Consider the following 23,454-nt stretch of genomic DNA (forward strand, 5'->3'; position numbering starts at 1 on the left):
CGGAATATCTTCCTGTTTTTGCTCTGAAATGATTTCTGTGTGCTGGGTGCATCACGTAAGGTTTTAAATTAATTATGTGCAACATCTTTGGTTTTTAAGTGCACTGTAGCCAGTTGTGACGTGCTTGAAAGAGAAATTAATTCAATTTAGAATTAAACAATGACTTTTTGTCCTGGTTTCCACACAAATCCTATCATACAGCTACACAAGACTTTAAATACAGTGTATGAGTCATACAGACCATGTTTGTTATAGTACATTTATAGTGCTTTTTATAGCAGTATAAATCACCATTCGCTTACAGATTCTGCTAAACCTATATCGTATTTCATGAATGAAAAATCATACAGGTTTGAAATGACACAAGGTGAAATACTACTTATATAAGCTTATATAATTCTATAAGCAAACCTGCATAATTATAGGCCTCTGAGTTTTGCATCGGGTTCCTCATGGACCTGGTTCAGACGGGAAGACGTTCCTCAGCTGTTCGATTACCTGCTGGAGCTGCAGTACCGTGTCCTGCTCGTGATCCAAATCCTCACCTACACAACATTAAATGTGACAATAAACATGACCTCAACTAAATGCATCGCAAGTGTACAGCAACATATAAGCCTCATTTTGGCAGGATGACAGGAAATGGCAGTAAGCTGCAATGCTGTTCCAGGTTTTACCTGCAGCATCTGTGTCTGTGGTCTCTCTGCTGGGAGGCTCCCCCTGGTGGTCACCCCCTGACACAGGCGAGGACAGAGAGGAAGGAGCCGAGCCATTGGCCTCCGAGTCGTCTTTGGGCTGGTAGACATGACAAAATCATGAGAGAGCAAGAAAGCAATGAATCAACAGTATCAAGCCACATTGCTCTATCATTTCTGCAGTGTGAACATGACCGTTTAAAGTGTGGGGTACAATTATCATGTGACACTGAGGACTGGAATAATGGCTGCTGAAAATTTAGCTTTACCATCACAGGAATAATAAAAATATATATATTTATAATAATAACAGAACAGTAATTTGTTGTATTTTTTATATAAATGCTGCCTTGGTGAAAATAAGAGACTTATTTCAAAAACATTAAACAATAATCTTCCCAACCCTTTTTTGAACATTATTACACAGTTCAGTGTCTAAATCTCATTGCATTTATATTTCATTTGATTAAATCTTAAAATAAATAAATATTGTACAAATATTCTAATACTGCACATAGCATACAGGTTTTCTCTACATATACTGTACAAAGTTTGTGTATACCCACAGATGTTCAGAACTGTATACTGATAAATAGTATAATCAGTATATACTGTTCAGTATGCAGTTTATATATATGCAGTTTAAATAACAAAATACTATTGTTGGGTTCTTTGATGAGAATGCCGTCAAATCTCCAAACTTCTGTTTATCAATCTGGGATTTGGCCCCTTTTCCATACATTACAAAAATGGTGTATTTTTTGAGGGATGAAATAAACTGATAAGAATCAAGAGAAGACTCACTTTTTTCCATTTCACAGGGAGATGAGTTGATTGAGGCTGTTTGCATGAATACCTCAAATTTATTCCAAGTTAAACTCTTTTATCGCCTTACAGAGAAGTCCACAGAGGTAAGACTGTAACTTTCCCAGTGACTTTCTAGGGATCTCCACAGTCCCTGCACATTATTGCTTCCCCCATGACACATCTCTTGCTCATTTTTGTAGGTCTGTTCCTTCCCTCTATTTCCGTCTAATTCCTTTTCTCCTCCAGCCTCAGTGTTTTTGCTCTGCTCTCTCATTCCATCCAGCCTGCCAATCATATCTCTGCAGCACTACCTATCTTTTATCTGCACAACCACCTCTTTTCCCATTCACTCAGCACCGCCTGAGCTTTTCTCCCCTCAGCCTGCTTTCTGTCTTTCTTTGACTAAAGAAAAGGATTTTTTTTCCGCCCACTCTATTCTGTCATCTCACTCCTCAAGCTCTATGTACGTCAGCTAAAGAAATGACTTACCCTCTACCTACTCCACTTATATGATTCGAGCTCTATCAATGGTTTTCTTCTCCATATATAATCTCTCTCTCTCTGAGTCTTCCTTCCCATCTTTGCAATTTACCAGAAGGAATTCACCAGAATTTAGTGTGTTTTCCTGCACTCTCTTGTCCTCCATCTCTTTTCAGGTATCAACAGCTTTCCACATCTCTTCTCCTATCACCCGAGACAAGTCTTTTCTAGTTCCTTGTCTCCTTGTCCTTACTGAACCAGCGTTAGTAAGCATCTCTTGCCCCACTTTTACCCTTCTACGTATGATACATCAAGGCAGTCTGTTATACGGACTATCCTCATCTCTTCCATTTGCAGAGAGCTTCAAATACATCGTCTTCCTCCCTCTGCCTCCCTTTTCAGTATATTTTGTAAGAGATATTTTCAGCATATCTTTATTTCTCTCATAGTGGCTGTTTTTAAAGTTCTAAACATTCCTTCAAACCCATAAACATTTAACATTAAACTCACCAGTGAAGAAGGCCCTGATTTACCTGTTCATGTCCCTCCCTGTACAACTCCCTACGCATCATTCCTTCACTGTTTCTATCATAATAATCTATTCTGGCTTTAGTACTCACTTTAGTACTCACTGTGGGCATCCCGGTCATTTTTTAAGTACACAGCCATATGTTTATATCTCATAAATCTCACCTGCAGCAGTAATTCTCTGAGTCGATGTAGCTGGGACTCCAGTTGCTTGTTGTGGTCCTCCAGAATCTGCATGCGCGTCTCCAGACGGGTCTTGTGCTGTCGAAGGATTCGAGCTTCAGCTAGGAGCTCCTCGTCCTGCTGTCCGGCCGGTGATCCTGGACCTGACTCCAGCAGCTGGGGCGATGCTGCTGCCTCTTCATGCTTCCACTTCAGCCGCCGATACTCGCCCTGCAGCACCCTGCGGGAGAGACGACACCCTCATCATCATCATCATCATCATCACCATCATCATCATCATCACCATCATCATCATCACCACTCTTGCTTTCTTGAGATCATCATCATTTACAAGTCATTATATATATATGTATAACATCTAGACAAATTTAGTTTCTTTACTCAATTTAAAATTACATACTCTCAGTTAGCCTATACAAATTCATTTTGTATCTTAAACATAATTTTTTTCCCCCTTCTAAATTTCAATTCATTTTAATTGTTATTTTATATAAATATACATTTCGTATAAATATTTGTATATACCTTAATTATTAAATATATAAACATGTAAATAATAAATATAATTAATAATTGAATTTTAATTATTAATTATATTAATTATTATATTAATTATTAATAATTCAGTAACATCTATATATATATATATATATATATATATATGTATATATATGTATATATATATGTATATGTATTGTATATATAATAATAATTGTATATTGTATATATTTACCATATATACAAAAAAAAAAAGAGAAATTGCTATTATAACCCTGTAAAATAAAATCCAGTTGAATGAAAAAAGACAAAAGAAATAACCCAAAAATGGGTGTTTAAGAAAGCAGCCATCACTCAGCTCTTTCTATCCTGATAATGACAGCGGGAAGCCCTGATTTATTCAGGAGGTTAAGGTTGCAGATCCCCTGCAGACACTAACAATTAATCTTATTTTATTGACCTATTACTCACCTATAACAAAGCAAGACCACATGAGAGCAAGACTTAAAGGTCAGGATTTACGCTCAAGACAAAACTCAGAAATGACTCAGCTGTAACAGTGGCCTCTGGGATGAAATGAAATGGTAGATGTTTGAAGCTGTTTAAAGGTCTAAAGAACACACCTCCATCATTTAAATTACAATTAAATAAAATGTATGCATTTAGCAGACGCTTTTATCCAAAGCGACATACATTGCATTCAAGCTAACAATTTTCTCCTAACATGTTCCTGGGACACAGGTCAAAAGATCACAGTTTTTGACCCAGACTAACCGTCATAATCATAATAATTTCCACAGTTTCCCGGCAACACATTTTTATCTCAGCCAATTAAAAATGATTAGCTCTATCTTAATCCTCTGAAAAGATTTGAAATGTAAAGTGCCAACACAAAGTGCAGTCGATCACAGCCAGAAACTGGAAGTCTCAGTTACAAAAACAAAGCATTTTACCCCCAATCGTTTAAAACAAGACCACCGTAACCCTCAGTGAAACCATTTTAATAAACTATTTTAATATTTATAAACATCCTTAAAACAAGAAACATTTACTTTAGAAACAAATGTGCATAAAATAATACCATTATAAAATAACAACTTCATAAAATAGAATTTAATATAATTATTATAATAAATTATATTTTATTTATAATACATAATATATAGTTTTGTTGTCTGGTGGACAATAAAACAAGCAAAAAAATACAAAAAAACACCAGCTTTCATTGAACGAACAACAAAAAAAAATGTAACTAACTACTAAAAAGCATCAATTAGCATCACTATCATGACCATCATGTTTTGCATCGTTAAATATCATTCACATGTTCTTCAAAACAAATTGAAAAATTCGAGTTATTTTTGAAAATCAGATTAGTGTTGCTCAATTTGCATATTTCAGCTTCAAGTGTGAAAGTGTGAACATGCCCCTGGCTGTGCCCTCACCTGTTCTCGTTCTCCAGGCGCTGGAGGGTGTGCTGCAGCTCTTCTCTGTCCTGGCAGTCCAGGTGGGCCAGCAGGTGGCCGTGGGGGGAGTCCTGCTCGAGGGCGGGGCTGGAGTGACGTAGGAGGTACTGATCTTCATCCCTGAGTCCCCCCACACAGGAGACAGTGCACACTGAACACATTAGCGGTGCCACACAGCAGCAGCAGCAGACAGACACATAGTGCCAAGCGTGCACACAAAGCAGCAGGTTCATAAGCCAAAAGCACACAATGCAGCAGCATATCAACACAGAACACATGCACACATATTCTACATAAACTGGCGTCTTTAGAGTGTATGCAAACACAGACTAACGCACACAATCATCAATAAAACAAACAGCAGCGTAAAGTCTGAACAAGTGGCGATCACAAACACACACACTTCTAGTAATCCTAGCACTCTCAATGCCATAAAACACAAAAAGCTAAATAGGCACAGCTAATATACAGGCACACAGGATGAGCAAAAAAACTAATTGCCACTAGACACAGGAGGCACTGTAATAATCACGGCTCTCACAATAGTCACATCAATAATAAAAACTAGCGGTTTTCATGCACTCTGCTGTAATTACAGCGGTGCCATTAAATGGGCCATCAGTAAACAAAGGCCACTTATAGACCACTGGAAGAGCAAGATTTGGTAAAAACCACTGAAATGGCACATTATGCACTGTCAAATAAATATAATACATTACTCACATTCTCTCTCTGCCTTCTAAAGGAACAGTTCTCACAAAAATATAAAGTTGATATTAACTCATTCTTTTCCTCATGGGCACTACTTGTAAAAGTCACTAAACATTTCCCTATTTTAAATGAATAGTATTTTCAACTAAAAAGTTAATTTAGTTATGTTATACATTTGGTTAAATACAATGGTTAAAAATATTACTTTATTAAAAAGTGTTATTTTATGATATTATAAAAATATATATAATTTAATTGTTAAATGCGCTTTAGACTGTGTATAGTAATTTTGTAAATAAATTAATAAATCAAATCAAGCTTAATAATGTCTTCCTCAATCTCATGGCATAAAAAGTTGTCATGTGATGAATCTGCATTTTTGCTGTTAGTAGCAAGTAGTACCTGTTGTTATTAACTGATATTCAGCACTTTTTACACCCACTACAGAGAAATCTCTACCTAACCAGAAAAAAAGAAACAAAAGAGGATGCAGATGCCTTATTTGATGACACCGCCGGACCCAGACAATATCATAATGGTGATCTGCTAGATACCGCCATAATAAAAAAAGCACAGAATGCAGCTCAGTGTGTTACAATTATATAAGAAAAGGAATATTTATAACCAAATATTTAATTTACATGGACACAAATTTAAATACAAATTTTACAATATAAAAATCACATATTTCCAGTAAGACTTACTAAATTGTGTGTTTAACTTGAATCATGCCGAACAGATGTCTGTTTTAAAGCAATATGTTAATAATTCCTTGATTTGCTTAACAAACATGTTTATAGTGCATTGTTTGCAGCATGTTTACTGCTAAGTTTAGGGCAGAAATAATTAGTCCAGGTTTCTTTCAGTTAAAGCATCCCAGACATGCATTTTAGTCTGAGACTAGGCTTAAGTCTTGTCTGTGAAACTAGGGGTGTCTGTTTAAAAGTGTGACTTTTTTTTTATTTTTCAAATAATCTGGTCACAGTTGGGATGAATATTACCTGTGTGTAACAACATACATTTTAGTGTGTTCCTCATACAAGGTTATTGTAATGGCTTCATATAATACAGTTATGTGTCATGTGAAACACTTTTATCATGGTTTAATGGTCATTCTGCATTGCTTTTTAAAGCTGGATTACTCATTGTAATTGCATTGAAAAGAGATTCCTTTGTGTTTCATGGAGGACGAGTTCATTTTTGGGTGAACTATTCCTTTAAATGTCCTTCTTGCTCTCACTCATGCACATACACAAGATTCATTTCCAGCACAAAAGATGCACAGCCATGACTCTGGGCTGTGATGATCTGACCTCTTTTATTAGTTTGGATTTTCTGAGGGCTCACCTAATTTCACCTACATATGCTCATATTTCAGTGGCTTGACATCTTGTTCAGTAGCATTTCAATAGCTTAATTAACTAACTAACTAACTAACTAACTAACTAACTAACTAACTAACTCTCTCTCTCTCTCTCTCTCTCTCTGTCTCTCCTGTCAGCATCCAAGCCAGCTCTATTCATTTCTACTGTTGTGCTCGTTAATCACACAGTCTTAATAAATACGACGGTAGGTGAACGTGGACATTTTTCAAAATGAAGGCATGCATGCATGGCCATGTGCACATCCACACACCCATGCATGAGGACTTAGCAGCCGTGACAGATTCGAGTGTGTGTGGGAGGTGATGTACTCACAAACTTTCATCCGGAGAGAGACTGTCGGTGAAAAAGGAACAGTTCTGGTTCTCCATTTCTGCCAACCTGAAAAGAACGAACAAACGAAATGAAAATGTCACATTACGGAACACGGGTCAAAAGGCAAAGTCACCATGCACTGTAATTTGTTTGCTGTGGCAAGGACAGTGGCTTCAAACGCAAGATGCGGAAGAATGGAATAGCACACGTTGGCAGAGGAAAAGAAGATGACATCTGTGACTCATCACGACATCTCAGTGACTGCGGAGGAGACACCATAAAGCAGTTTCTCCGAGCTAAAAATCACATGCTGTTATCCTACCCTGACTTTTCAGATACCGTGCGCGAATAACCTGGGTGGCAATTTATCATGCAACTGCCGAAGCTGTGCCTCACGGCTTCACCCTCTTCTTTCTCTCTCCATGACAAAGCCAGGGGAGAATCTGTTCCCCTTTCACTTCATTTGTCACATGAATTTTTATGACATAAACACCTCTCCTTGGTACTTTCACCCATATACCTCGCAAGTTTGCATTCCTTGCCACAAGTGGCATGGTAAAAAAACTGAATATGAAAAAGATCTTCTTCACGCATCACAGATTACGTGGCATACAACTGACATGCCATTGCCCCAAAAGTATACAGTATGAATGCTTTACGGTCCGCTGCAACTTTAGTGCTTGTGACAACCTGAAGCCAAATTAAAGCTAAAATGATCAATTTCTATGTATCTAGCTGCACCAAATGCAACTGCAAATGTAATGAAAGTAATACAGTTTATTTTGTGGTCATATTGAAAATATTTTCTATATAGGCAATTGTAGAGCTCCTATTAACTTGAATGGAGAAAGAATGAAATCAGGCTTTCACTTCAACAACCTACAGTACCGTTCAAAAGTTTGGCTTCGGTAAGATTTTTAAATGTTTTTGAAAAACATTTCTTATGCTCACCAAGTCTCCATTCATTTGATTAAAAATACAGTAAGAACAGTAATATTATGAAATATTATTCAAATGTAAAGTTACTGAAAGTAATTTCAAGTCATTTATTTCTGTGATGGCAAAGCCGAATTTTCAGCAGCCATTACTCCAGTCTCCAGTGTTAATCATTCTAATATGCTGATTTGGTACTCAAGAAACTTTTTATTATTATTATCAGTTGAATACAGCTGTTCTATTTTTTTGTTCAGGATTCTTTGATGTTTAGAACAGCATTTATTTGAAATAAAATCTTATAATGTGAATTAGATGCATCCTTCCTGTAAAACAATATTTTGTTATATATAAATAAATAAATAATCTCATTGACCTCAAACTTCTGAACGGTTAGATGTAAAATCAGCAACAAAATAAGATGATGACTGGTATAAATAATGTTTCTTCAGCTTGTTAAAGCTGAGTAATAAATGAAACATTTCAGGCTAGTCCAAAATTATTTCTGTAGAACTTTTCACATTGCATACCGTTTCAAATTCGTTTTCGAGAAATGTCTTGCAAAATCTGTCTTTAGAACAGGGGTGTCCGGTCCTGCAGAGTTCAGCTCCAACAAGCTTCAACACACTTGCCTGGAAGTTTCTAAGGAGTCTAAAGACCTTGATTGGGTGGTTCAGGTGTGTTTTATAATGGCTAAAGCGAAACATTGCAGTACAGTGGCCTTCCAGGAATAGTTTTGAACACCCCTGCCATACAAGGCCTTCAGTCTATGCCACAGTTCACTATTGTGCTTCTTTTGACAACTTTGTCAGTGCAACAAATTGCACCTCAACCTTTTTCAGAATGCAACAATATATGAAAGTGAGTTTGCATGGCTAGAAGGTTCACCCTGTGCCACTAGCAAAATTCTGTGTGTCACCCAGAACAGACTAAATGAACCCAGCACAACAGAGGTGTTCTCAACACAACAGGGAGCTACAATGGTCCCTGTGCTTACCACTAACAATGCAGAGGTGGACAATGCTCTGCCTTCTCCCTGCCTTGGCTTACTCTTAGGTGAGAGACTGGGGAGATTTCCCTACCTTACCGGGACAGCCTGTGAATTAGCAACAATAGAAGAGCCTCTACAGAGATTGTAATGAAGAGTGCTAAGTGCATTCATGTCGTGTTCCTAGGAAAGCTGCCAGAGAAAGCTCTGAATTGCAGACTACAGAACACACATGCAGGATGGGGCTGCCTTAGAGAATAGCAGCAAGTCAATACACATTCACCCAGCAGGTGTCCTTCAGCCAATGACGTTGACACTGGCTGTCCTGGTTAACCCCTCCGGCTGGCTGGGACGACTCCTAATTGAATCCCCTGAAACCTCCATCAGCTAGATCCAATCAAATGTGTTACTAGGAACCGCTGATGATGTTACCGATTCTGCGGTGCGAGGTCAAATGGAGTTTGCAGTTATACACACACGTCTTTGTAGTTGGATAAATGGGCTTCTCAGCGTGTGGTTAGAGTGGTCTCTTATTGAGAGAAAAAGAGAGGTTACAAATACAGATCAGCGAGTAAATGACAAACTATTTCCTCCTTTGAGAAGCCCTGTCTTGAAATGGACATCGTGTGTTGAGATTCAGAACAGTGGTTCGGCCTTCCTGATAGCCGTCTGTTCTTCAGATGAAAGGTTGTCAGTACAGAGCACTTACTCTGCCATATCCAAGCATATCCACCCCTGTACGTCGAGTCTAGAACATCAAATGCCAGTGGATTTATTCTCCCACCCCCTCAATGTTGAGGTCCTTCAGTCATTACTTTGGATTAGCCTAAAAACACACATACAATCTCTGTTCCCTTGCCTATGATGTTCTTCCTCTGCGCTCGTCCCACAGATACCACATCTGAAACATCTGACAAGAATTTAATTTTCTATTAGAGTTCAAAGCCAGTCTTGGCAATGTCGGAAATAAATAATGTGCCACCTCATTTAGCACATGCTCACTATCGTTCATATTCTGTGAAGGACAGAACTATCAGATAAAAGTTAATGAAAGTGATTTTCCAATGGGCTTCCAAAGGCAAGTGGATTTTAAATTTTGATGAAAGCATCTTTACAGCAATACATCACTTGTCTTTTCTTGTTTAGCCGACACTTAGATCAAGTCTAATAATTTTAAGAATGCATAAATGCACTAAAGCAAGGACATCAATGAAAAGCTTGAGAGTTTTCTGAAAGCATGTTCAGATACATCAAACATTAGCATGCAAAGACAGAGTGAGGAATTAAATGAGAATGAATGACAGCTGTTGCATATTAGCATCTTTTTCATTTGTCAGAAATGTTTTAAAGGCAACATTTAAATAAAGAAATAAGGCAAATCAAATAATGCCACAAATAATTGACAGTTATCACAATTCGTGATTAAGTAAATGTATAAATGGATGCAAGAACAAAACATTTGGAGATAAAAATAATCTTCACTGGGTTCAAAGCGGTAAAAATTGCTCAGATAATATTAAACAATTCATGATCAGTATTGCAAATAATAAAAAGATTTATAGTGTAAGCCATCAGATTGTATATACTGTATTTTATCATGTAATTTGTATCCAGTGATATGTACAGTGAAAAAAAAACTGGTGACAGTTAAATAAAAACAACAAATATTGTTTTGAGCATCAGACAGTACTGATGTGTGTTGGGAAACCAGAGAGAGAAAGAGAGAGAAAGAGAAAGAGAGAGAGAGAGAGAGAGAGAGAGGAGACACATTTTGTGAATTAAAAAAGACAAGACAAGAGCAAGAAGTGGGATATGGTAAGTGATTTATATTAGGGAGAAAAGGGGGAAATGAAATAAGACACACTGAAAAGCAAGAGCAGAAATCTAGCATATGACAGAGGAGACATAAATGAAGACAAAAGGACAGAAGCAGAGAGAGAGAGTGTGTATGCGCTCTGGTCTATTTGTAGAACAGACAAGAGCTGCAGCAGGGTGTGAGCTGAGACAGCTGGCAGCACAGTGTGGTAGGGGAGGCTAAGGGCTGATCTTTATGTATGCATGTGCTTGTTTGTATTTAGGTAATAATAAAAATAATAATAAAAAAATAATGTTTTATTCATATAGCACCTTTCAAACACCCAAGGACACTTTACATAAGGTAAATAGAAACAAGAAAACAGAAAAATACAAGTGTAGACAAATAGTATACATCATGAACAACAAAGCAGCAGAGAGATGCAATAATATGCACTTTACAGACAAGTTATAAAACAAACATAAAGCAGAAAAATAAAGACAAGCAATCAAGTAAGAAAACATATAGTAAATAAGTGAGTTTTGAGAGCTGTTTTAAAGGTCTGGAGTGAGGAAATAACCTTGTGGTAGTTCATTCCAGAACTTGGCAGCAGTAATGCAGAAAGCCATACCAGCCACACTAGTTAACTGGAATTTGGGTACTGCAAGCAAGTTTTCAGAACTAGATCTCAAAGTACGGGCAGGGACAATTAATTATTGAAGGTAGGAAGGTGCTTATCCATGACAGGCCTTGAAAAGTAAAACAAGAATCTTAGGGTGCTTTGACCTAGGACCGAAATATATTGCAGATATGTTCACTGAATATAAACCTAACAGAGCACTCAGATCACTAGGATCAAGTCAGTTAGAAATACCAAGGTTCACACAAAACAAGGGGAGTCCGCCTTTAGTTACTATGCCGCCCGCAGTTGGAATCAGCTTCCAGAAGAGATCAGATGTGCTAAAACACTAGTCACATTGAAATCTAGACTCAAAACGCATCTTTTTAGCTGTGCATTTATTGAATGAGCACTGTGCAATGTCCGAACTGATTGCACTATATTTTCACTGTTTTATTTTTTCATTTTTTTATGTAAAATCATTTTCTAACTGTTTTTAAATGTTTTAATCATTTTAAAAGTTTTAAAATTGCTTGTTTTATTTTTGTTATTATTTTTCTTATTTTTATTATTTTACTTTCTTTTATGTAAAGCACTTTGAATTACCATTGTGTACAAAATGTGCTATATAAATAAACTTGCCTTGCCTTGCCTTTCAACACTAGCACTTTTGGTGCGCACCCGGGTTCGATTGACGTCAGAGTTCAGTTCGTTTGGATGATGTGAACGCTGTCTACCGTACTCGGATGTGCACCCGCGAACTGTACCCGAGTCCGCTTAAAAACGGTGGTCTGGGGTACGCTTCATGTGAACTCTGGTACGGTTCACTGCTTATGTGAACGCAACCGTACCAAATTGCGGACGTGAACCGCTTTTAATTACAAATTATTTGATGAAAATGTGTGTTTGTGTGTGTGTTTCACTCACTTTCCTGATGAGTGTGACTGACGCGCTGCAAGCAGAGAGCTGTACATCTCATTTATGTTCGCCTTCAACAATCTTTAGAGCATTTTCAGTACATTCGTAAGACAGACGCAAGCGGCGTTATGTACCGAAGCTTTATAAACAAAACGAACAGTTCAAAAACGTAATACATAAGAGTAATGTTGTGCATTTGCCACCTTCTCCTATGCTGTCGTTACCAAGCAACGGGCTAAACAGCTGCTGGCTTGATGAGGCAATTCGGACTCGATCCGCGGTTCGGACTCAAATATTATAATATGAACACAGTCCAACGGGGGCAGGGGGAGGGGGGAGCAACCAAACTCGGGTTCGGACCAGGCAAGTGAACCAAGTGTGAAAGCACCCTTAAACTGAATACGATGGGTGATAGCGAGTCAATGTAATTGCTGTAAACCTGGAGTAATGCGGGCTGATTTTTTGGTAAATGTAAGAAATATGTAGTCAGGTTGAGAGGAGACTAGGGATTTAGGGCCAACTAACAAAAATTCAGTTTTATCAGTTTTTACTATTTTTTCAGGCAAGAGTAAAGAGGTATGTTTGACTGGACTTGAAGATCGATCGGTGTATGACATCAAAGTACAGCAAGAGAAAGGATAAGCAGACATCCACTCTCTTAAAGCTCTCACAGTACTTGGATGACACACACCAATCGGTCTAATCAGCACTGCTTTAAGTTGAACACATCTAAGCAGTCTTCAGAGGAAGCATCAAGTTGGCAACCTACAGTGTTGCCAAGTCCGTGGTTTGGGGTATCCCTACATAAAACATGTATTTGACCCCCTTCGAAATCAATTGGGCTAGCTTTGAGTAGCAATAGGACGGGTTTTGTTGTGAAAACCTGGCAACCTACAAGCGGAAATGTTTGAAAGCACATATAATATGATCACACATGTTTAGTGAAATTATTTGGAGTGACCAAAACATTTTGAGAACCACTGGTCTAAAGTCAACAGACAGTGTTTAAAAAGTGCAGTCCACATGTTTAGATATGTTTATTATAGTGACTTTAAAATGACCTGAAGTAGTGTGGTAAAGCAACAGATTTGTTTTTATATTTCTGCAATCTACTTTAGCTTGTGTGATTTGTATATTAATGTTTGGACCAGGCTTATTTGTCAGTGCTTCATTTTGTCATATAACATGCTTTAAAGGTTGGAAGTTTAACAAATCAGTCAATATACTACTTTGATTGTAGTTGTTTAATATAAATGTAATTCATATCAATTCATGCATCACTTAATTTCATTTTAACATAGGCCTGGCCTACAGAAAATAACATTTCTGTTTAATTATCTAATATTCTGTTGGTCATACTATACAATGATATTTACCTTGGCTTTGTTGAATTATACAGAACATAAAGAGCTTTAAAAAAAAATAATAGCATATTAAATTGCAATGTTGGTTAAAAAAAAATGCAATTCGATTTTTTTAAACAAGAGTGTTTTGAAGAGCTCAGACTGTAATCATGTGTTGGTTTCCACTTTTTTATTGTGTATTGTGCATCTCATTTAAAGGGTTATTAGGTAAATGATTTAACATATTTCATTTTCCTGTTTACTGTCGTATTGGTAATTATATTGGTTGTATATATATATATATATATATATATATACATATATATAATGGTCTCATACAGGGTTTCTCTGTTTTTCTGTTACTCTTGCAGCATTTTACTTGAATGTCTAAGTATTAAACTCTTTTGGATACATCAGTTAATCAGTACTGACCAATTATTCAACATATTAATATACTGTATGTTTCCCTCCAACACTAACTCTAGATCAAGTTTTCATTTGCATACATTTCAATATGCCTTCAAGAGTGGGGGTAAACATTCCACTAAACTTTTCCACAGAAAAGACAGTCATGTGGGTTTGGAACAACAAACAAGAAAAGGGCAGGTGAATCTTACTAAAAACTACTTGAATCCTTCATGCATAATGCATTTTAGAAGTACTTAAATAGTACTGAATATTTGTAAACAGTTATAGTAAATTATACTACTTTAGCTATTCATTGTTAAATCTTTAAAAAATATATACATTAAGACAAACAACCAATAGAGGTAAAATGAAATCTGCAAATATTGTGATCCATTTTAACTTTGACTATAATTACTTATTTACCGTATAAAGTCTTCAAGTGTTACCAAAAAACAAAAAAACCTTAAACTAATCTGGACTCCCAAGCCAGACTTTTGGGTAGTCTTTGATGAATCTAGCACTCTCTTCAGCTGGCAAGAATAGGAGGCCAGCTGGTTATCCAGCTAAACACCTGCTTGACCAGACTGGAAGACCACAACACAAAAATAGGCTGGTTAAAACCTTCTTCTTTTTATTACAGAAATGTTGTTCAAATGTGTGTGTGGGTGACATAAGCCTGCTTATACTACGCACCTAAATCTAAACCCCACAGATATAACTGTTTATAAGTATAAGCAATCATTTTAACATGTTTGAGGACAAGTCTGTGTGTGTGTGTTTCCTGAGCGTGTAATGTGAACTCCATCCAGACCACCTGGCAGCCACCTCGAGCCCTCCAGACCTTGTAGGTTGAGCTTTCATTCTTCTAGTAGAAAGCAGCCGACCCCTGTCCACCCCTCTTAATGCCATCTCTCACTCTATCTCACTTTTTATAATCTTCTCTCTCTTTCTCACACCCTTCTCACTTCCTCCCAGGCTGTTTTTAAGGCCCTGCTGGTTGGAACACTGTGCCCGTGCAAAAGGGGATCAATATGCCAATCAGAGCTCAGGGGAGTGAGCAGAAGTGGCTGCTGGGAGAATATCAGAGTAGAAGTGATCACTGTCTGTGTGAAGCTGAACTCATACCTGCTGGCGAAATGCTCGATCCGGCTGTGTGTGTCTGCATGAGGCAGCCTGGGAGATGAGCAGGGCCTGTCAAAACAAGAACACACAAATCTGTTAGAAAAGTAACTTTTTAATGTATGTATGAATGCCTCGTTTTTTGCTGGTCTTAACCGGTCTATGAACTTGGTCAGTCTGAAACATTTTGCTTGATTTAGAGGAGTTTTGGGTACTTCCAGCTAGTCAGCATGGGAAAATGGATGGATGAACAGTTAAACCAGCTGTAGATCACCTTGGTGAGGCTGGGAAATCAGCATAATCCATTAAAGACCAGCAAACCGCCTAGGTTTTTATCTAGTTTTAAGGATGCTTAGATATTTTTATTATAATACAGGACAAAAATAAGATGGTTTGGTCTTAGCTGGTCTCCCATCCTAGCCAGGATGATCTGATTGCTCACTTTAGAGCAATTTTGGTAGGTTAAAGCTAGTCACGATGGGAAAACAGCTGTATGACCAGCTAAACCACCTGACGTCCACCTTGGTGAGCCTGCTAAAACCAACAAATTCTAGGTTAACCTGAGCAGCCAGCTGGTCTCCCAGTCTGACGACCTGAAATGTGACTAAAACTCCTTCAAAACCAGTCAACAGAGCAGCTAATGCCATCAAGGCATCTTAAGCTGCTTTAAAATGTTTCTTTTCAACAGGGAAGTAAATCATTGCTTTCAGTGTTCAATCCCTCAGTTCTCCACTCATAAACCATCAATAAGAGCACAGCGGCTCTTCAGTCTGATTCTCATCAGCAGAGACAGGAAGTCAGACTCACGTCTCAGGGCTCTCCACCTCCAGTACTGATTGAACAGGCAGGTATCCCCTCTGAGGGTGTTTACTAAAATACTGCTTCGAGCGGAACTTGTTCTTTAGCGTCTTTGCGAAGTCCCGCATCTTCTCGCCTGAGGTCGTCTGGAATGATTCAGAAAAAGAGAGAGATAGAAAGGAGCCAGCGGAGAGAAAAATGAAAGAACATGAGCGATTGAGACACAACAACATCCCCTTAGTAACATTCCTCCATCACACAGTCAGTACATCAGTTCCTCCACAGAACATCCGTCTTCCTCCCATCTCAATCTATCATCTTTTGAGCAGCCACAGAAAGCCGGTACATAATAAAGACTCCTACCTATGAAACTCAGACTGGAGCATGGGAAAGCCATTAAGCAAATGGCCTTGTGCTGCATTTCACTGCAGGAGATCAATTTGGTTCATTTCATATTTATTTTGTGTAGTGCCTTGTACAATAGTGATTGAATCTGAAACCTTTGAGCAAGCAAAAAGCTGCCAGCTGGCAAGGAAAAAACCTCTGCAAGTAACAAAGCATATGTACCGGGGTGTAGTACTCCATGATGGGGTAGTGTAGTTTCTTGCCCTTGGTAGTTCTGCCTGTCAGAAAACACGTCTGGCAGATGTCCACATTGAACTGTTTCAGACTTCGGTATCTGAAAGGCAGAGACACATTTTACATTTAAATATTGTCTTTGTTACACTTAAAAATAGTATTAAATTTAGGATTATGAATAGTTTAAATAATGAATCTCAACTACCCTGCTGATAATTAAGATTTAAAATTAGTCAGGTGCTGGATAGTGATGGTTTAGTATAGGTCTAAATGGAGGGATATATATATATATATATATATATATATATATATATATATATATATATATATATATATATATATATATATATATATATATATATATATATATATAGTGCTTAGTATTAATGCATTCAGTTTCCCAAAAAATCAATATTAAATCAAATTATGTAACAAAGATTTTGCCAAATTAAAACAAATAAATGAATATTAATTTAACAGTATTTACACATTCAATAAAGCTCAGCCCTAATTAATTTACACAAATTCAGTCCATTAACAACCCATGTATACTACTCCCTCTGTAGTTCTTAGCTTTAATGCTATTACCTCAAACCCTTTGATCAGCTAAAAGAAGATTTTTGAATAATTTATTTTGAGTAGTTAAAAAACAAAGATAGAGAGATCTGTGCCGTCTTTTACCAAAGAACTACTCAGCAGTGCAGAAGCTCACCTGAAGCCCTTGATAGGGCACTGCTTACAGATGTAGCAGCGTGCCTGGTGCTTGGCTGTCTCGGCCACGGTCACCCGGTGCAAAACAGGAAGCCACACCACCGACTGAGGCTCTAGGCCCATCCACTCCAGAAAGTGACACACCTCAATTGCTGACTTGCCTGGAGCCTAGAAGCAGACGCATGAGAAAGATAAAAAATCTCACAGCAACAAGTAGCATGAATCCAGATGAAGCCAGAAGACATATTGTTCATTGTGCATGCCCAATTAAGCACCAAAACAGCTTCTGGTAGCTGATGGGCACAAGCACCCTATCAGAGCATGTCCCTCAAAAGTACTCATGTGATACAGGGCAATCACAGCCCCGTGAAAGGGAAGGATACAATTTTAGAGAGACCGCCACTTGTTACAGTGACACAATGGTAAACGGATGACAAGCAATAACCTTAATAAAAGAGGATGACATAAAAATCTGGAACATGATTAATTCTCATTAAATACGCATCAAAGATGCATTAAAAGGTTGATTAGCCTTGGGCGCACTCTGAAGCTTGGGCAGAGCTTTATAATTAACATGAGCATCTCTAGCATGGCCCTTAGTAGTCGCTGGAGTGTGTCGTCTCCTGAGAGGGCAAACGGTGTCTTTAGCGGTGTCTGTGGTCTGGGACTGAGACCAAAATGTGCAGTGTGGAGTTGAGTGGAAGACTCCAGAAGTTTCACTGAAACAACAAAAGAACATCTTCTAAACAGTGTACACCACATGGACAGCTGAGAGTTTCCCATGAGATGGTTCATAACTTTAAACAAAGTGAGCCAGTCTTTTCATCTAGACACAGGCTGAAACACACACCGACCGGCTGTGCTGCATCATTCTCGGTCTGTCATGTTTAATGCATCCAGTGAAAATAAATGTGTAATTGGAAAGCACTGATTGGGATTTCTTCCAGAATTATGAAGGCAACATGGGAAAAAAAAAGGTAAAATAAATGAAGTTTAATTATGTGTGCTTGAAATCGCACACATGCTCTTGATTGGATCAGGGTTTAATTAAGGGCTGGCAGACCTAAGAATAAATGGTTTAAGGCCATTCTACAGGAAACCTGTGCCCTACACCAATTTCATAATTAGGCCTTTGGTAGAATGAAATTCCAGAAGGTTACACTCCACTATGATGTCCCTGCATTTTCTGAATAACAGCCTCATAAGTGTAAAGATAGATGAGATGGTGTCAGCAGGCATTTCACCTTCATTATCCTTATTTAGCCTAGACTATTAAGTCCAAAAGACACTCCATGCAAGTAATGCATATGATCCAAAACTCTTTGGAAAGCTTGGTTTTCAAAATTTCATTAATGCTATAATCAAAAATGACCACTGTTCAAAAAATTTGGGGTAAGAAATATTTTTGGGCACCAAGTCAGCATTTTAGCAGCATCATTTCTGAAGAATCATGTGAAAAAAATAATATTCCCCAATATTACTGTATATTTGATCAAATAAATGCAGCCTCTGTGAGCATAAGAGACTTCTCTCACTTTTGAAAGGCTGTTAAAGTTAAGTGAAGTGTGTCGTTTCTGTGCCTCTATCATAAATAGCCAAAACACTGAATACCAGACAGGTTTCCCAAACATTTGCAAAAGAGTCTTGCCAATAATGCCATTAGTTGAGACAACCTTAATGTGTGTGTTTTTTTGTTTTTTTTTTGGTTTTTGTTAGAATACTTTCCTCCACATCAGGAATATGAAAACACCAAATGTAAGACATTTTTGGATTTCCCCAAAATTTTTTTGCAATTTGATCAAAATACTGTGCCCAAAGACAGACTGAGAGTGTTAAAACGGTTAAAACGGTTAAAACTAGCCATTGTGTTTGCTATTCCTTTTAGTGGTGTTAATGGATTTGAAATTATGCAATTCACTTTTAATGGCACAGATGTTTGAAGGTAACTCTATTGCCCCCTTGAGTATGCAAGCTTGATGCTGGCACAGTGAAGGAGAAATGCACATTTAATAAGTACAACAGGACTACCAAGTACTGGCCAAGCATTTGTGTAGAGTATGTTTCTGGCCAGTGACTCACTAAAACCGTAAACAATAAAATCACAGAACAGCTCTTTAATTTCTGTACGTTCCAGTCTAAAACAACCCAGGAGAAGCAGAGCCTAGTTAGGAGAGAGTGAAGGCGTGAGAGAAATGTGATAAAGAAGGAAAGTGAGAATATTTGCCTCTGGTACAAATTTTAAGATGATTTGCTTACCACAGATAGCAATGGGTCTGTGTAGAGGGATGCCTTTACATCATTTGAACAGAAACCATATCAGAGAGTATGAGAGATACTGAAAGAGAGAATCTGAAGTCTTACCATTCTAAAGCAGCTGCGGACACTGGGCTCCACGTTGCTCCCTCCAAATGCCGCCACCTCCCCGAGCTGCCGAGGGATCTGAATAGCCTCGTGCAGTAACAGACTGAGATGTTTCTGATCTGTCAGTCCACCTGGACCACACACCTGTCTGAAAAGGTCTGCAATATATAAACAGAAGACCTGGTTTAATGCTGCACTAAAAGGAGACACTAGGGGAAAAGAGCTTTGTGCTCACAATTGCTATGTTGGCACTGTATAAAAATGTATATATATATATATACACATGTATATATTATTCAGTGTTTTTAATGTTAAAAGAAAAAAAATATCTATATGGTGCAGTTTGCTTCAAGTAAATCCATCTTGTTCAATGCCCTCCAATGGAACATACAAATATATGATCAGCAAGAAAATCATTTTTGGCACAGTGGAGTATGGCAAGATATGCATGTGTGTGCTTGATGCAAGCACTGGTGTAAATGTGTACAAAAGGCTAACATTAGCCGAGAGAGCTGAACAGCTCAAACAGTGTCATGAATCTAGCCATCACTGAGCAGAATGATCTTGACAGGAGTGAGAGTGTTCTCTGCAGTGCCAGTAAAAATAGCTCCATCTAAAGTGGCTAGCACACATAGACCTTCCTGCTGTGTGGGAACACACATTCACACTTATATGTAAACCAACTTCATACATAGTCTAGTCCAAGGACAGATTCTGGGTGGGTCAGTCAGGGCCAGACCCCTGGATCTTCTGACTGCCAGGGCCTCAAGCTAAGAGGCCCGACACCCAAAAACAAGCCACTGTAGCTGAAAAATTGGTATAGACAGATGAACAGTGCTTTGTGCCAGCGGCTGTTGGCATGATATGAAATAAACAAAGAAATGAGAGATTTGTTCCTGGCCCCTCCTCAGCACTCACAGAAACCCTTATTGCAGCCTTGATGTTGTACAATAGTCATTGTACAATGGTGTCTCTTTGGGAAACTATTGCACATGAGGTGGGATTATTTCTGCAACTGCAACAAAAGTACATTTTTAATTGATTTTAGTTTTTAAATAATTATTCAACTTCTTGTATTTGTGACCTCATATATCAAAATTGGGTTTTTATTACAAAGTCTATTATTTGATGGGAAATTATATTTATGCTAGTAGTCGGTTTCTACTTTGGCTGGTATAAGCTAGTACACCACCAACAAACCAGCTTTTTATGGTGATCCAGCTGGCCATGGAACATGGTGGCTGGTCAACCAATTAATGATCCGTTTGGACCAGCTTAGACCTGATACAAACAAGCCAACATGTTCCAAAACACAGCTATCATCCTAAACAGGATTTTCCAACAGGGACAAATTGCAATTTACACAAAGAGGCTGATGCCCTGGGGCCCTGCAGGACCTTAATCTGTACATGACCAATAGGTCCACCTGTCATCGCACACTGAGTACACACAAGTAAAAGCTCTTGTGCTTTTTACTATTGAAATGGAAAAGATATTGGTAACAAAGAGAGCAAGACATACAAAATAATCAGTGCGCACTACCTTTACATATATAAAACATTTTTAGGCAATGTTTGGGAGTTATGATGGTTGTATTCTAACACGAGGATGTCCAAAACTGGCTCAGACTCTTCTCCTCTGATGTTCTCTGCAGTGCACTATGCCTGACTCTTATTTACTGGGTCCTGCTTATGTCTGCCCTGTCAATTTACCCCCTAACCTACTTATACAACAGCAGATGAGATTTTAGACCACAGATGAGATTTTAAAGAATAGGACTTTGCACTGTAAAACAGTCATTTTGCGCTTACTTCGTTACTGGATCACAGATTCCCAGACAAAAAAAAAAAAAAAAAAATTAAAAAATTAAAGCAAACCTTGAAATACCGTTAAAACCATCTATTAAAATAGAAAACAGTTCTTATTCATTGTAATAATATTTCACCAAATTGCTGTTCTTTTTGATCAAATAAATGCAGTCTTGGTTATGTGACATGGCCCTCTACTTACATTTATACTTTTCCTGGATGTCTGCGTTGCATAGAATAACAAGGCTCGTTTTGAAGGAGAGCACTCGCATCTTACCATTACGACCACTAGAGGAAAAAACACAGACACACATTTAAAAATTCACTGAGGTTCTTCTATATATATTGAAATAGCACGACTATAGGGTAACTACAGTAAGCAGCACCAAACATGACTGAAAGTCCCTGTATCATCATGTAGTCTGCTCCATACATCTCGACGTTAAATAAATAAATATAAAATAATCATCGCAGCAACCTTCTTCTCTCACTACAGTCATTAACATGCTACCACGGATACATGGTCGACATATGAAGTTCTCTGGAGGAGTACTTTCCTCCAAGCCATCTGAATCCTTCATGAGGAGGCTGCTTAGGAGCTGCTACTATTGCACCAAGTATATATACACAGTCAACTTTTAGAAAATTGTATAGTGGTACATTTAAATGTTTTATGCTTACAATAAATGAAATTTCACATTTATTGCACCAAATAAGCCTGTCAAAAAAAAAAAACAGATTCTACATGAGTTCAGGAAGCATTTGTGCTCCACTGAGACCAAGATCCTACCAGCAATTCTAAACAGATCGCTGTACAGTACAGATGCAAACAAAATTTTTGAAAACTGTTCAAACACTAATAAATCACGATTTGCTTTGTATAACAAGAAATCCCCTGTGATTACTGCTACCAAAGGGAACATTTGCTACTTTGTTTGGCTTTCTGATGTGACCGAGAGCTTGTCATTATCATCCTCATGCATGCTGCTCATTCTTATTCACATCCAGCGTTTGTAGGAAAACAAAAAAGCAATTACTACCAATTACTCGCAGGGTGAAAGCTCGGATTTCCAGTCATTAGCAGCAGGTAGTTAAGAGTCTAGTATATGGTATATTTGAGACAGATTCACAATGGACAATGAAAAACAAATAAATAATGAAATGTTAAATATAAAAATGTATATAATTCATTCTAATAATAAATAAAAAAAACATCAATTGTTTTTATATATATATATATAAATCTTAGTCAAGAGCTTGGCACAGAATGCAATAGTTGGGAGTCAAGCAGTGGGGCTTTTAACTCCTACAGTCTGATTAGCTGCCTGCTGGTGATGTCTCTGTGCCGTAGTCATCTTTTAATTCACTTCACTGTGACACGGAGAACACAGCTTTGCCTATGGGTGAGAGATTTAAGGGTCAATGACGTTTAAGGGTGTCCACATTAAATAAGAAGAAAAATCTAAAATCTTTGAAACACGTGCCAAGTACTCATTGTATTCAGCTTTATATATAAATAACAGAACAGCTGTATTACATTTTTGACTGTTTTGCCCCTAAAAATGTCCAAATGACTTTAAATGGAGACATGCATGTTTCATACAATAAATGATTAGTTAAGTGTCACGTCATATTCCAGGTATAGGGTGGGCCTTTTTTGCGCAGTGTGTGACTGACCAGTAAAAGTGTCTCACAGACACCAGGAGGGTGCAAGGTTGGTTTGACATCATTTGTGGGAGTAGGTCGAATGGGTTGTGAATGGCATTACCGTCAGTACCTGTCGTAAACATTCAGCAGCCAGTTGAGACACATGTCGACGCACAGGGGGATATTGATCAGGACGGACCTCTCCTCCTCAAGTTTCTCATACAGGGAAGTGAGAGCGTGGATGACCTCGACCACATCCATCACATGCTCGGCATTCTGCAGCTCCTGTTCTCTAAACACATCCACCAAGCTGCTTAACTTCAGCAGGTCCACTAGAAATACACACACACACACACACACAT

At 38.0% G+C, this 23,454-nt stretch overlaps 1 protein-coding gene across 2 annotated transcripts in view; it reads right to left on the reverse strand.

Annotated features, from left to right (window-relative positions):
* Positions 1–389: 389 nt before the first annotated feature.
* The window catches only part of LOC113075443 (dystrophin-related protein 2-like), a 119,458-nt gene continuing 96,393 nt past the window's right edge, over positions 390–23,454 (reverse strand). For both annotated transcript variants that reach the window (XM_026248160.1, XM_026248159.1), the window contains exons 11-22: positions 23,223–23,424; positions 21,648–21,733; positions 19,638–19,795; positions 17,278–17,444; positions 16,554–16,665; positions 15,996–16,132; positions 15,195–15,260; positions 7,066–7,131; positions 4,637–4,777; positions 2,676–2,913; positions 678–795; positions 390–545 (exon numbers count right to left, since the gene is read on the reverse strand). In XM_026248160.1, coding sequence (XP_026103945.1) covers positions 451–545; positions 678–795; positions 2,676–2,913; positions 4,637–4,777; positions 7,066–7,131; positions 15,195–15,260; positions 15,996–16,132; positions 16,554–16,665; positions 17,278–17,444; positions 19,638–19,795; positions 21,648–21,733; positions 23,223–23,424 — 1,586 coding nt within the window. In that variant the 3' untranslated portion in view covers positions 390–450. The remainder of the gene's footprint in view (positions 546–677; positions 796–2,675; positions 2,914–4,636; positions 4,778–7,065; positions 7,132–15,194; positions 15,261–15,995; positions 16,133–16,553; positions 16,666–17,277; positions 17,445–19,637; positions 19,796–21,647; positions 21,734–23,222; positions 23,425–23,454) is intronic.

Source organism: Carassius auratus, unplaced genomic scaffold (genome assembly GCF_003368295.1).
Source record: "Carassius auratus strain Wakin unplaced genomic scaffold, ASM336829v1 scaf_tig00017060, whole genome shotgun sequence".
In the NCBI taxonomy this organism is placed as follows: domain Eukaryota; kingdom Metazoa; phylum Chordata; class Actinopteri; order Cypriniformes; family Cyprinidae; genus Carassius; species Carassius auratus.